Source organism: Leucoraja erinacea, chromosome 6, assembly GCF_028641065.1.
Source record: "Leucoraja erinacea ecotype New England chromosome 6, Leri_hhj_1, whole genome shotgun sequence".
Lineage (NCBI taxonomy): Eukaryota > Metazoa > Chordata > Chondrichthyes > Rajiformes > Rajidae > Leucoraja > Leucoraja erinaceus.
In genome coordinates, this window is record NC_073382.1 from 82,400,309 (window position 1) to 82,413,489 (window position 13,181).

At 47.7% G+C, this 13,181-nt stretch overlaps 1 protein-coding gene across 1 annotated transcript in view; it reads left to right on the forward strand.

Annotated features, from left to right (window-relative positions):
- LOC129698350 (F-box/WD repeat-containing protein 7-like) overlaps positions 1 to 13,181 on the forward strand; it is a 125,170-nt gene that overhangs the window by 96,918 nt on the left and 15,071 nt on the right. Inside the window, exons 5-6 of the mRNA XM_055637446.1 lie at positions 7,001 to 7,136; positions 10,078 to 10,212. Of these exons, the coding sequence (XP_055493421.1) occupies positions 7,001 to 7,136; positions 10,078 to 10,212 (271 nt within the window). The remainder of the gene's footprint in view (positions 1 to 7,000; positions 7,137 to 10,077; positions 10,213 to 13,181) is intronic.

The window sequence follows — 13,181 nt, forward strand, 5'->3', positions numbered from 1 at the left end:
TGTACTGCTATGTAGTGAGGGCACATATCCAGCATTGTGCGTTTTACTCAACGTCCAGCTTCCTCTTGTCACAAGTGCTGCTTCAGTGAAGACATGGTTGCCTCTTGAGAAAGACCCGAGTGGTCTGGAGTGGGAGGGGATGGAGGTGATGCAGTTTGTTTTTACGTTGAAGCTCTGAAAGTAACAGCTCATTTTGTTGGAGTTTTGAAAAGGAAGTCATCAGTTGTGCTCCTCTGCGTGGATGTGTTAGCTTGTCTTGATGTTTCTGTGTTGGGAAAGGAACAACTGCCGGCTTGTGCACCTGTTCAAAGTTCCACATGCACTCTTCACATCTCATGCATGATCAGTGCAGAGATGAAACTAGGTTACATCTACAGGAAGGGCCAAAGTTAAACACGTCTATGAATATCAAGAGTAGAACAGCATAGCGACAGGCCCTTCTGCCCACGATGTCTATGTTAAATGAATCTTAACTCCATTTGTCTGCACATGATCCATATCCCTCTAAATGCCTCTTAAACATCACTATCATGTCTACTCACCCCACTCACCATCAACAACACCACAGTCACATCTGTGGAGTATTTTAAGTTCCTGGGAACCATCATCTCCAAAGACCTTAAGTGGGGGGGCTACCATTGACTCCACAGTCAAAAAGGCACAACAGAGGATGTACTTCCTGCGGCTGCTGAGGAAACACAATCTGCCACAGGCAATGATGGTCCAATTCTACACGGCCATCGTAGAGTCTGTTCTCACCTTCTCCATTATGGCCTGGTTTGGCTCGGCCACCAAGCACGACACCTGGAGGCTGCAGCGAATCGTCCGATCAGCAGAGAAGATTATTGGCTGCAACCTTCCCTCCATTGATGAACTGTACACTGCAAGGGCCAGGAAGCGAGCGGGCAAGATCATCTCTGACCCCTCTCACCCTGGCCACAAACTCTTCGAATCACTTCCCTCTGGAAGGTGACTCCGGACTGTCAAAGCTGCCACAGCCAGACATAAAGACAGTTTTTTATCCACGAGTAGTAGCTCTACTCAACAGCCAACAATCTGTAGCCTCACTTTGATCTGGTATTTTGTTGGTTTACATGGTTGATCAATGGTGTTTTATCATTAATGTTTTATTATTATTAATGTTTAGTGTTTTCTCAGTCATTCGTAACTGTCACTGTGTCTCATGTTGTTACTTGTGGGCGGAGCACCAAGGCAAATTCCTTGTATGTGAATACTTGGCCAATAAACTTACTTACTCCCACCAGTCTCTTTCCTCTTCACCCCCACCCCCCACCAGCGTGCTCCAAGCACCAACTTTGCTAGATGCACTCTTTATATGAATACTCTTTGTTCATATTCTTTTTTAAACTGGTCTCCTTCAAACTTTCTCTGGCCTTTAAGGCATGGCCACTAATATTTGGAATTTTGACTGACACAGTGGGCTTGGAGGAGTCCATCTATGCTGTCTGCCTCAGAACCATACACATTTCTATCAGGATTCCCGCTGAGCCTCAAGCCGCAGAAACAGCAATCCAAGCTTCAGGTCATATACATGGAAGCAGAGCCTTTAGTCCAACTCGCCCATGCTGACCAAGATGCCCCATCTGAACTAACACCATTTGCCCAAGTCTGTCCCATATCCCTCTGAACCTTTCCAAACCACACACCTTCCAAATGAACATTAAATATCTTATTGTACCTTCCTCAACTACTTCCACAGACAGCTCATTCCATATATCCACCACCACCTGTGTATAATATTCACCCCTAAAGTTCAACTTGCCCCTCTCACCTTAAAATGTGTGCCCTCGAGATCTGGATCTCCCCCACCCTGGGGAAGACCCTGTGTATTCACCCTTTCTATGATTTTATACGTGACAAGATCGCCCCCCCCCCCCCCCCCCCCCCCCCCCATCCTGCAAGCAACAAAGACATAGCCAGCCCAAGCCTCTCACTCCAGCTCAACCTCTCAAGTCCTGGTTCACTACTTCATAAATCTTCTCTGCGCTCCTTTCGACTTAATGGCATCTTTCCTATAGGACAATGATCAAAACTGAACACAATATCCAACTGCAGCCTCGCCAATGTGTTCTACAACTGTATGTTCATGTTCAACTTGAATAGTCCACACCCTGACTGATGAAGGCCAATGTGCCAAAAGTCGTCTTCACCACCCGATATACTTGTGGTCACTTTCAGGAAACAATGTTTTTCTGCCCTTGGATCCCCCCTGTTCACCAGAGCCCTCCCATTAATTGTGAAGATCCTGCCCTGCTTTGACTTCCCAGAGGTTGTCTAACGTCTCACTAGCTAATACACTAGCCCGGCAACATTCTGGTGAACCCCTTCTACAGCCTCTGTATCCCACATCATAAATTCTAGGAGCAGAATTAGGCCATTCATCATTTCCGTCTCCTCCACCATTCAATCATTGCTCTCCCTCTCAACCCCATTCTCCTGCCTTCTCCCTCCAAACCCTGACATCCTTGCTAATCAAGAATCTATCTATCTCTGCCTTAAAAATGTCCATCGACTTGGCCCCCCACAGCCTTGTGGCAATTAATTCCACAGATTCACCACCCTCTGACTAAAGAAATTGCTCCTCATCTCCTTCCTAAAAGAACGTCCTTTAATTCTGAGGCTGTGCCCTCTGGTCCTGGACTCTCCCACTAGTGGAAACATCCTCTCCACATCCAGGCCTTTCACTATTCTGTATGTTTCAATGAGGTCCCCCCCTTGTTATTCTAAACTCCAGCGGGTACAGGTCCAGTGCCGACAAACGCTCATATGTTACCTCACTCATTCCTGGTATCACGCATGTATTGTTTTTACACATTGGTATGTGCCGCCCCTGAACACGCCATCTCCTGCTCTTGACCTTGCCATCCAGGTCAATGGTGGTTTGACCACTGCAGTGAGATACTTGTAGCTGACCATTGCCTGTGCAGCAGTAACACTTACGTCACATCTGAGACGAGGAGATCGATTTTCTAAATGGATAATTTCCTACCCAAATGTCCATTGAATGGGAAGGGGGAGGTGATGCAGTTGAACCCATGGCCATGGTATATGAGAGTCAGTAATGTCCCTGGCTCAGTGGTGCTGGTGCCAGCTTTTACGTGGGTGATGGGATATGGAAGAAATGATTGGGGCTCGCATCATCTGGTGTCTTTTCTATTTTCTATGAAATTAACGAATTGGAGTGTGTGAGTTGCATATTAATCACCATCTGCTGCCTTGTTCAGCCAACTCATTACTATACGTTACATGTTGAAAGGTCTTATTAACCAGGGTAAAATTTAGATTTTTAGTTAAAATACACATTGATCATTTTTGCAACCGCTTTTCTTTTCACATTTTAGTTCCAGTTTCATCAGACACCTTGATGAATGTGTTTGAGTGAATATTTCAACTTCCAACAGGTCAAGTATGGGGCTTGCTGCAAAGTTAACATCCATTTACCAGCTTTACCAGTGCATTCACAAAGTATTCACACCCCTTCACTTTTTGTTACATTACAGCCTTATCCTAAAATGGATTAAATTCTTTTTTTTATCGTCAATCTACTTCACAATACCCCACAATAAAAAAAGCAAAAACAGGTGGTTAGACATTTTTGTAAAGTAATTAAAAAGAAATAACTGAAATATCACATTTACGTAAGTATTCAGACCCTTTACTCAGTACTTTGTTGGGGCACCTTTGGCAGCGATTACAGCCTCAAGTCTTCTTGGATATGCACACCTGTATTTGGGTAATTTCTCCCATTCTTCTCTGCAGATCCTCCCAAGCTGTGTCAAGTTGGATGGGGAGCGTTGATGCACAGCTATTTTCAGGTCCCTCCAGAGATGTTCGATCGGGTTCAAGTCCGGGCTCTGTTGGGTCACTCAAGGACATTCATAGACTTGTCACAAAGGCAATCCTGTGTTGTCTTGGCTGTGCGCTTAGGGTTGTTGTCCTGTTGGAAGGTGAGCCTCCGCCCCAGTCTGAGGTCCTCGAGAGCAACTTTTCATCAAGGATCTCTCTGTACTTTGCTCCGTTCATCTTTTCCTCGACCCTGACTAGTCTTCCAGTCCCTGCCGCTGAAAAACATCCCCACAGCATGATGCTGTCACCACCATGCTTCACAGTAGGTATGGTATTGGCCAGGTACCTGGTTTACTCCAGATGTGACGCTTGTCATTCAGGCCAAAGAGTTCAATCTTGGTTTCATCAGACCAGAGAATCTTGTTTCTTATGCCTTTTGGCAAACTCCAAGCGGCCAGTCATGTGCCTTTTACTGAGCAGTGGCTTCCGTCTGGCCATAAAGGCCTGATATAGTTGTCCTTCTGGAAGGTTCTCCCATCGCCACAGAGGAACTCTGACACCTCAAGGTGACATAGTTTCCATCGCCGGTTCTTGGTCAACGAGTTCTCCCTGACCATCTTCTCTCCCCCCTGACCAGAAAAAGGTTGGACGGGCGGCCAGCTCTTGTGAAGAGTCTTGGCTTTGTCTTGGTTCCAAAGTCTCCTCCACCTCTTATGAGTTTGTGTGATGGCGTCTTTTCTGGTGGGGGGTTGGAAGGCCCAAGCGTGAAACATTGCCTGGGATCAGTGGTTCCGTTTGGCCATGTAGACATTCTGGAAGGTGTGCCCTCCCATCGCCACAGAGAACTGTGACCTCAGCAATGCTTGGTCACCTCCCTGACCAAGGCACTGTCTCCCCTGATTGCTCAGTTTGGCCGGGCGGCCAGCTCTATGAAGAGTCCTGGTGGTTCCAAAGTTCTTCCATTTAAGAATGACGGAGACCACTGTGCTCTTCGGGACCTGCAATACTGCAGAAATTGTTTTTTACCCTTCCCCAGATCTGTGTCTCGACACAATCCGGTCTCGGAGGTCTACAGACAATTCCTTCATCTTCATGGCTTGGTTTTTGCTCTGACATGCACTGTCAACGGTGGGACCTCATATAGACAGGTGTGTGCCTTTCCAAATCATGTCCAATCAATTTAATTTACCACTGGTGGACTCCAATCAAGTTGTAGAAACATCTCAAGGATAATCAATGGAAACAGGGTGAACCTAAACTCCATTTTGAGTGTCATCGCAAAGGGTCTGAATACTTATGTAAATGTGATAGTTCAGTTATTTCTCTTTAATTACTTTGCAAACATTTCTAAACACCTGTTTTCGCTTCTTCATTCTGGGATATTGTGTGTAGATTTATGATTAAAAAAAATGAATTTCATCCATTTTAAAATAAGGCTGTAACGTAACAAAATGTGTAAAAAGTGAAGGGGTGTGAATTCTTTCTGAATGCACTGTATGTGTTAGATCCACACTGCAGGAGAACTACATTAGTCATAGGTTAGATTCTGAAAAACCCTGCTGATCCATGCATCGTGGGTTGGCCAAGTTTGGAGGGATATGGGCCAACCGCAGGCAGGTGGGACTAGTGTAGCTGGGACATGTTGGCCGGTGTAGGCAGGTTGGGCCGAAGGGCCTGTTTCCACACTGTATCACTCTGTGGTCAAACAACAAGCGTGGCCCAGTTGCCTCTGTATTCCCACTGAACCCATCAGGCCTGACCCTGGAGAATATTTCGTAGCTGCTGGAAATCTGAAACTAAGTTAGGAAATGCTGGGAATGTTTGTAGGAGCATCAAATAGCTAATGGTTCAGATTGATTATCTTAGCAGAGGTTGGAACAAGTTGGAAAAGGTGCAGCAGAGATCCACCACAATGTTAGCTGGACTTGTAGTCTTGTATTACAGGGGGAGTTTGGATAGGCAGCAAATCATTAGCGTGTAGGAGGCTGAGGGATGATTATTGAGGTGTTGCAAGATCATGAGGGGCATGGATAGAGTGAACGATGGTAGACGATTCTAAAACTAGAGGGCACAGGCTTAAGGGGAGAGATTGAAGCCGGACCTTGGAGACAACGGTTTCACTCACAGGGGTGAGTCCATATCTGGAACGAGCTGCCGGTGGAAGCTATGGAAGCAGGCACGTTACAACTCTTAAAAGACATTTGGACAGATGTGGATAGAACGGTTTAGAGGGATAAAAGACAGTTGGACAAGATGCCAGGATGGTTGAAATGGACAAGGTGGAGGGATATGGAGGGCCAAGTGGGTGCTGTACCAGCTCCATGAGCTAAACTGTTTAAGGCAAGGTGGAGGATGAGATGGGACATGAAGCGATGTTTAGTGAGTGAGTGAGTGTGCAATATGGGAGTGTGTGAGTGTATGAGTGGTGTGCAATATGGGAGTGTGTGAGTGAGTGAGTGTGCAATATGGGAGTGTGTGAGTGAGTGAGTGTGCAATATGGGAGTGAGTGAGTGTATGAGTGTGAGTGAGTGGTGTGCAATATGGGAGTGAGTGAGTGAGTGGTGTGCAATATGGGAGTGAGTGAGTGTGTGAGTGTGAGTGAGTGGTGTGCAATATGGGAGTGAGTGAGTGTGTGTGTGAGTGGTGTGCAATATGGGAGTGAGTGAGTGAGTGTGTTAGTGAGTGGTGTGCAATATGGGAGTGAGTGAGTGAGTGTGTTAGTGAGTGGTGTGCAATATGGGAGTGAGTGTGTGTGTGTAGTGAGTGGTGTGCAATATGGGAGTGAGTGAGTGTGTTAGTGAGTGGTGTGCAATATGGGAGTGATTAAACAGACAACGGGTACAAGGAAAATAACCAATGTGTCCAAGCGGGGGAAATTGTCAAACTTTCAAACTGTGAGTCCTGGGAGTTGAACGTGGTTGCATGATGTGATACTCCTGGAGCTAACACCGGGCTTGCTTGAAGCCATGGAGTAGCTGAGGACAGAGAGAGAGGGAGGGTGTCAGTGGGGAACTGACCGCTGCTTTAACACTCTTTACAAAGTTGGGGGCTCGGCAAGCCGTTTGGCAACCAGTTAAACTGCGCCTCGTCTGCCTGTGCTCTGAGATTACTCCATTTCTCTCTCCGTAGATGCAGCCCAGGATAGTCGCAGCACTTTCAGTGTTTGATTGTGTCTTTTTACCTCTTCCCGCAGTTCCCTGTCGCCCTGCATAAATACAACCACCACGTTTGGGGACATCAGGAATGGCAACATCCCAGGTCAGCACCGCCGACGTATAACTTCAGTCACGCCTCCCACAGATCTACAGGAATGGCTTGGCATGTTCCAGGTGAGTCCAGGCTGACCGTGAGTGCAGCCTACAGGCAGACTGTGCCGTTTGGTGCAAAGTAGACTCGATGGGCTGAATGGCCTATTTCTGCTGCTATGTCTAATGGTACACGCAAGCCAAGCAATCTGAATGCTGAAACATTTAGAAACACAGAATTCCAGATGCTGGTTTATACCAAAGATAGACAAAGGGGGGAAATATTAGTTTCCAGAGATGCTGCCTGAGCCACTGAGTTACTCCAGCACTTTGTATCCATCTGCATGCTTAAAGAGTGGTGGTGGATCTCTGGAACTCTCTGCCACAGAGGGTAGTTGAGGCCAGTTTATTGGCTATATTTAAGAGGGAGTTAGATGTGGCCCTTGTGGCCAAGGGGATCAGAGGGTATGGAGAGAAGGCAGGTACGGGATACTGAGTTGGATGATCAGCCATGATCATATTGAATGGCGGTGCAGGCTCGAAGGGCCGAATGGCCTACTCCTGCACCTAATTTCTATGTTTCTATGCAGTTTGGGATTGGGGGAGAAGGAGTGGACGTGACTGTTGCGGTGCTAGTTGGGTTAGGTCGGGGAAGCTGGCTATGATCGGGGTCTGCTGTTCCAGAGCTTTGTTATAAACGGTCCCTCTTTGCAAGGAGTAACTCTCCTGATGGCTGTGAAAGAATTGCTCTTGTCTGCTGTGCATGGTACAGCATCTTTGAAGAAATCACTCAAAACCCGTGCACCCATAGAACATTGCACAAAGTATAGACTCAAACAGCTGGACAGGCAACATCTCTGGCGAGAGGAAATGGGTGACGTTTCCAGACCCTTCTTGCCCCGAAACGTCACCCATTCCTTCTCTCCAGAAATGCTGCCTGTCCCACTGAGTTACTCCAGCTTTTTGTGTCTATCTTCGGTTTAAACCAGCATCCTCAGTTCCTTCCTGCACATTGCACAAGAGAATCAGTCCTGATATCCTATCCCTTCTAGTAACATAGGAAATAGGTGCAGGAGTAGGCCATTTGGCCCTTCGAGCCAGCACCGCCATTCAATATGATCCTTGCTGATCATCCGGAATCAGTACCCCGTTCCAGCTTTTTATCCGTCTCCCTTGATTCCGTTAGCCCTAAGAGCTAAATCTAACTCTTGAAAACATCCAGTGAATTGGCCTCCACTGCCTTCTGTGGCAGAGAATTTCACAGATTCACAACTCTCTGGGTGATAAAGATTTTCCTCATCTCAGTCCTAAATGGCCGACCCCTTATTCTTAAACTGTGACCCCTGGTTCTGGACTCCCCCACCATTGGGAACATTTTCCCTGCATCTAGCCTGTCCAATCCCTTAAGAATTTTATATGTTTCTATAAGATCCCCTCTCATCCAAGAGTCAAGAGTCAAGAGTCAATTTAATTGTCATTTGGACCCCTGGAGGTCCAAACGAAATGCCGTTTCTGCAGCCATACATTACACACAAATAGACCCCAGACACAACATAATTACATTTAACATAAACATCCATCACATAGCTGTGATGGAAGGCCAAATAAACTTATCTCTCCACTGCACTCTCCCCCCCCCCCGATGTCAGAGTCAAAGTCATAGCCCCCGGCTGGCGATGGCGATTGTCCCGCAGCCATTGAAGCCACGCCGGGTGGTGCGAGGTCGCACACCGGGTCTTGGTGTTAGAGCCCCCGGTGTGCGCTCGCAAAGTCCGCGGCCATTCCAGCCGCGCGGGGCAGTGATGTAGGCCCCGCTCCAGGAGCTCTTCGACCCCGCAACTCGGGCGGGAGAAGTCGCCGTTGCAGGAGCCCTGAGAAGCGGTCTCCCTCCAGGGAGCCGTGGGCTCCCGGAGCCGTCGTCCACAGACCCGCAGCAGCAGCCTCTGACTCCCCGGTAGCAGCAACAGCAGCAGCGGCAGCAGCAGCGCTCCTCCACCGCTCCACCCGCTCCGGACTCGGCCAGCTCCGCGACGGCAACGGTGAGTCGACACCTGAGTCCCCGGCTTCTTCCTGTTGGAGGCCGCTCCTCGTTGCGGCCTCAACGACACCTGAGACCGACGAGAAAAGGTCGGGTCTCCAGTGCAGGGAGAGATTCAAAAAGTTTCCCCCCCCTCCCACCCCACCCCCCCCCCCCCACACACACACCCCAACATAAAATAACAAAAACTACATAAAACAAAACACAGACAAAAAAATAATAAAAACGCGGACAGGCTGCAGAGGCCGCTGCTGGCCAGAGTATCCTTCCAAATACCAACGAATACAAGCCCAGTCGATCCATTCTTTCATCATATGACAGTCCCGCCATCCCGGGAATTAACTTGGTGAACCTACGCTGCACTCCCTCAATAGCAAGAATGTCCTTTCTCAAATTAGGAGACCAAAACTGAACACAATACTCCAGGTGCAATCTCACCAGGGCCCTGTACAACTGCAGAAGGACCTCGTTGCTCCTGAACTCAAATCATAGAAACATAGATAATAGGTGCAGGAGGAGGCCAATCGGCCCATCGAGCCATTGTGATCATGGCTGATCGTCCTCTATCAATACCCCGTGCCTGCCTTCTCCCCATATCCCTTGACTCCACTAGCCCCTAGAGCTCTATCTAACTCTCTCTTAAATCCATCCAGTGACTTGGCCTCCACTGCCCTCTGTGGCAGGGAATTCCATAAATTCACAACTCTCTGGGTGAAAACGTTTTTTCTCACCTCAGTCTTAAATGACCTCCCCTATATTCTAAGAATCCTCGTGCTATGAAGGCCAACATGCCATTACCTTCCTTCACTGCCCGCTGTACCAGCATGCTTACTTTCAGACTTGTACTCCATTTAAATGCAGTTGTAATATGAGATCAGTGTATGTGTGAGAGCATGCTGGTGTTTGTAATTGAAATGTAAGTGTTGTGTTTGGGATTGCTGCTGCTGCTGTATGAGTGGGAACATGATGGTGTGTTTTTGTTCACAGAGGTGGAGTGGCCCCGAGAAGTTGCTGGCTCTGGATGAACTCATTGACCGATGTGAGACGTCGCAGATCAAGTACATGATGCAGGTCATCGAGCCACAGTTCCAGCGAGACTTCATCTCCCTGCTGCCTAAAGAGGTACTGTTCAGTCACGTGGAGCTTGTTGTGCTGTCTGGCCCCGAGCTGGTGGTACAAGCTGTACAACTACTTGTCTGATGCCGATAAACCTGGAGACGAAATGTGAACGGCAGGTCTCACTCGAATGAGGAGGGCAATCCTTAACCAGATTAGTGCACGTGTCAGGGGATATGGGGAGAAGGCAGGAGAATGGGGTTAGTAGTGAGAGATAGATCAGCCATGATTGAATGGCGGAGTAGACTTGAAACATAGAACAGAGAAAATAGGTGCAGGAGTAGGCCATTCGGCCCTTCGAACCTGCACCGCCATTCAATATGATCATGGCTCATCATCCAACAGTATCCTGTACCTGCCTTCTCTCCATACCCCCTTAGCCACAAGGGCCACATCTAATTCCCTCTTAAATATAGCCAATGAACTGACCTCAACTACCTTCTGTGGCAGAGAATTCCAGAGATTCACCACTCTGTTTTTTCTCATCTCGGTCCTAAAAGATTTCCCCCTTATCCTTAAACTGTGACCCCTTGTTCTGGATCCTTAAACTGTGACCCCTTGTTCTGAGTAGGCCCTTCGGCCCCTTCGAGCCAGCACCACCATTCAATATGATAATGCCTGATCATCCACAATCAGTACCCCGTTCTTGCTTTCTCCCCATATCCCTTGATGGGCCGAATGGCCTAAATGTGCTCCGATCACATGAACATGAATCGGTTATTCTGCTAGTTATCCATTCTAGTGCCAGAGATCTGAATTCCTTCATCTGCTCCCTCTTCAGACTGATGCTGGGGGTTTAGTTCAGAACATTGTGCAAAGTTCAGATGTTTCGAATTATTCTGTGTAAAATTACAATGGTTACTGTTATTGCTTTGTAATGGGTGAGCATGTCTTCATCGGTCCAAGGTTAAATTTGGAAGATGCGCTTTGTATTCCCTGCAACACTACCTCGAGAGTGATCTGGCCAAGGTGCTGAAAGTGACGGAAAGGTAGAAGGTGATACACTCGTCTGTTGGCAGAATAAGGAGCAGTGGGACCCGCGTCAAATGTGGATCTGTCACACGCAGAATAGTATAACTCTGACAATTGAAACATTTAAATTAACTTTTCAGCGACATTTTGTGAATTCAAGGCTTGTATTAAGAAATATTAACACCCCCAGAAGATATATTGTCTGCCGCCGAAAAATATCTGAATTACGTGTAAGAAGTGTAAGAAAGAATTGTAGATGCTGGTAAAATCACAGAGTGCTGGAGTAACTCAGCAGGTCAGGCAGCATCTGTGGAGAACATGGATAGGTGACGTTTCACAGAGTGCTGGAGTAACTCAGCAGGTCAGGCAGCATCTGTGGGGAACATGGATAGGTGACGTTTCACAGAGTGCTGGAGTAACTCAGCGGGTCAGGCAACATCTATGGAGAGAAGAAACGGGTGACATTTCGGGTCGAGACCCTTCTTCAGACGGATCCCGATATCTGTATTATGCTTGGCCAAATCAATTATTCTGATTCTGCAGTAAATCCTTGTTGCAGGCCATTCGGCTCCTTTGTCTATACTGTCCCCCAGCAGAGCAGTCCGAGCATTCCCATTCCCTTTCCGTCTGTAATGTGTTTTCCACATTGATCTTTCGTTCTAGAGTCATACAGCATGGAAACGGGCCCTTTGGCCCAACTTGGCCAAGCAAGATGCTGATCTGGGCTTCTCTTATTCCCTCTCCCCCTCCTGTCTGGCAGAAGATAGAAGAGCTTAAAAGCACGTGTTCCCCCGATTCAGGAACAGCTTCTTCCACGCTGCTATCAGACTGCTGAACGGTTCCCCATAAGCTAGGCTGTGGTCCTGATCTCCTAACCTACCTTATATCAAACTGCTGAACGCTTCCCCTGCAACCTAGGCTGTAGTCCTGATCGTCCAGCCTACCTTATTGCTGAACGGTTCCCCCACGAGCTAAGCTGTAGTCCACATCTTCCAACCTACCTTATTGTGGGCCTTGCATATTTTTTATGTTCATAAGTGTTAGGAGCAGAATGAGGCCATTCGGCCCATCGAGACTACTCCACCATTCAATCATGGCTGATCTATCCTTCCTTCCTTCCTGACCTCATTCTCCTGCCTTCTTCCCAGAAGTCCTGACACTCTGTACTGTAACGCTGTAACAGTGAAGTGTTTCCTCGTTGCACTACTCGTTGTACATGTGTATTGCTTCAATCTGGGATTTGACTGGATAACAAACAAAGGTTTTCACTGTTCCTTGGTGCCCGTGGCTTTAACTACCCAATGTTATTTGCCCATGTTTGGCGAGTATTCCTCTTTCCCATCCATGTACCTGTACAAATGACTTTAGAATGTAATTCCACATGCCTCAGCATCTGGCAGCTTGTTCCATATACCCGCCACCTTGTGTGGAACAGGTTAATCCTCAGGCTCATATTCATTCTTTCCCCCTCTCACCTTAAAGCCTGCCCTCTAGTTCTTGATTTCTCCACCCTGGGGTAAAGTAGCTCTTTGCCCCTTCTGATTTTATGCTCCTCGACAAGGAAATCCCACATCCTCTTCCTCAGCGCAGTCTCGCCAACTTCTTCCAATAAGCAGGCCCTCGAGTCCCAGCAACATCCTCCTGCACCCTTTCCAGCTTCATGGTATCTTTGCTGTAGCAGGGTGAGCAACACTGGACCGAATACTGCCGGTGCAGCCTCGCCGTTGTCTTGTACAACTGCAAGCTGACTTGTATACTCAATCCCCTGTTTGAACAAGGCCAGTGTGACACCACGTTCAGGGACCCCCTCAGTCTCTCTGCTGGACTCCTTCGGGCCCTGCCCTTCAATTAGTCCCCAAATTGCAGCTCCTCACTTGTCTGAATTCAACTCTATTGGCCATTCCTTGGCCTACTTGCTCAGCCGATAAAGGTCCCTCTGTAAACATCTTTCACTGATTCCACATGGTTTAGTGTCAGCTGCAAACTAACTAAACATCCAGATC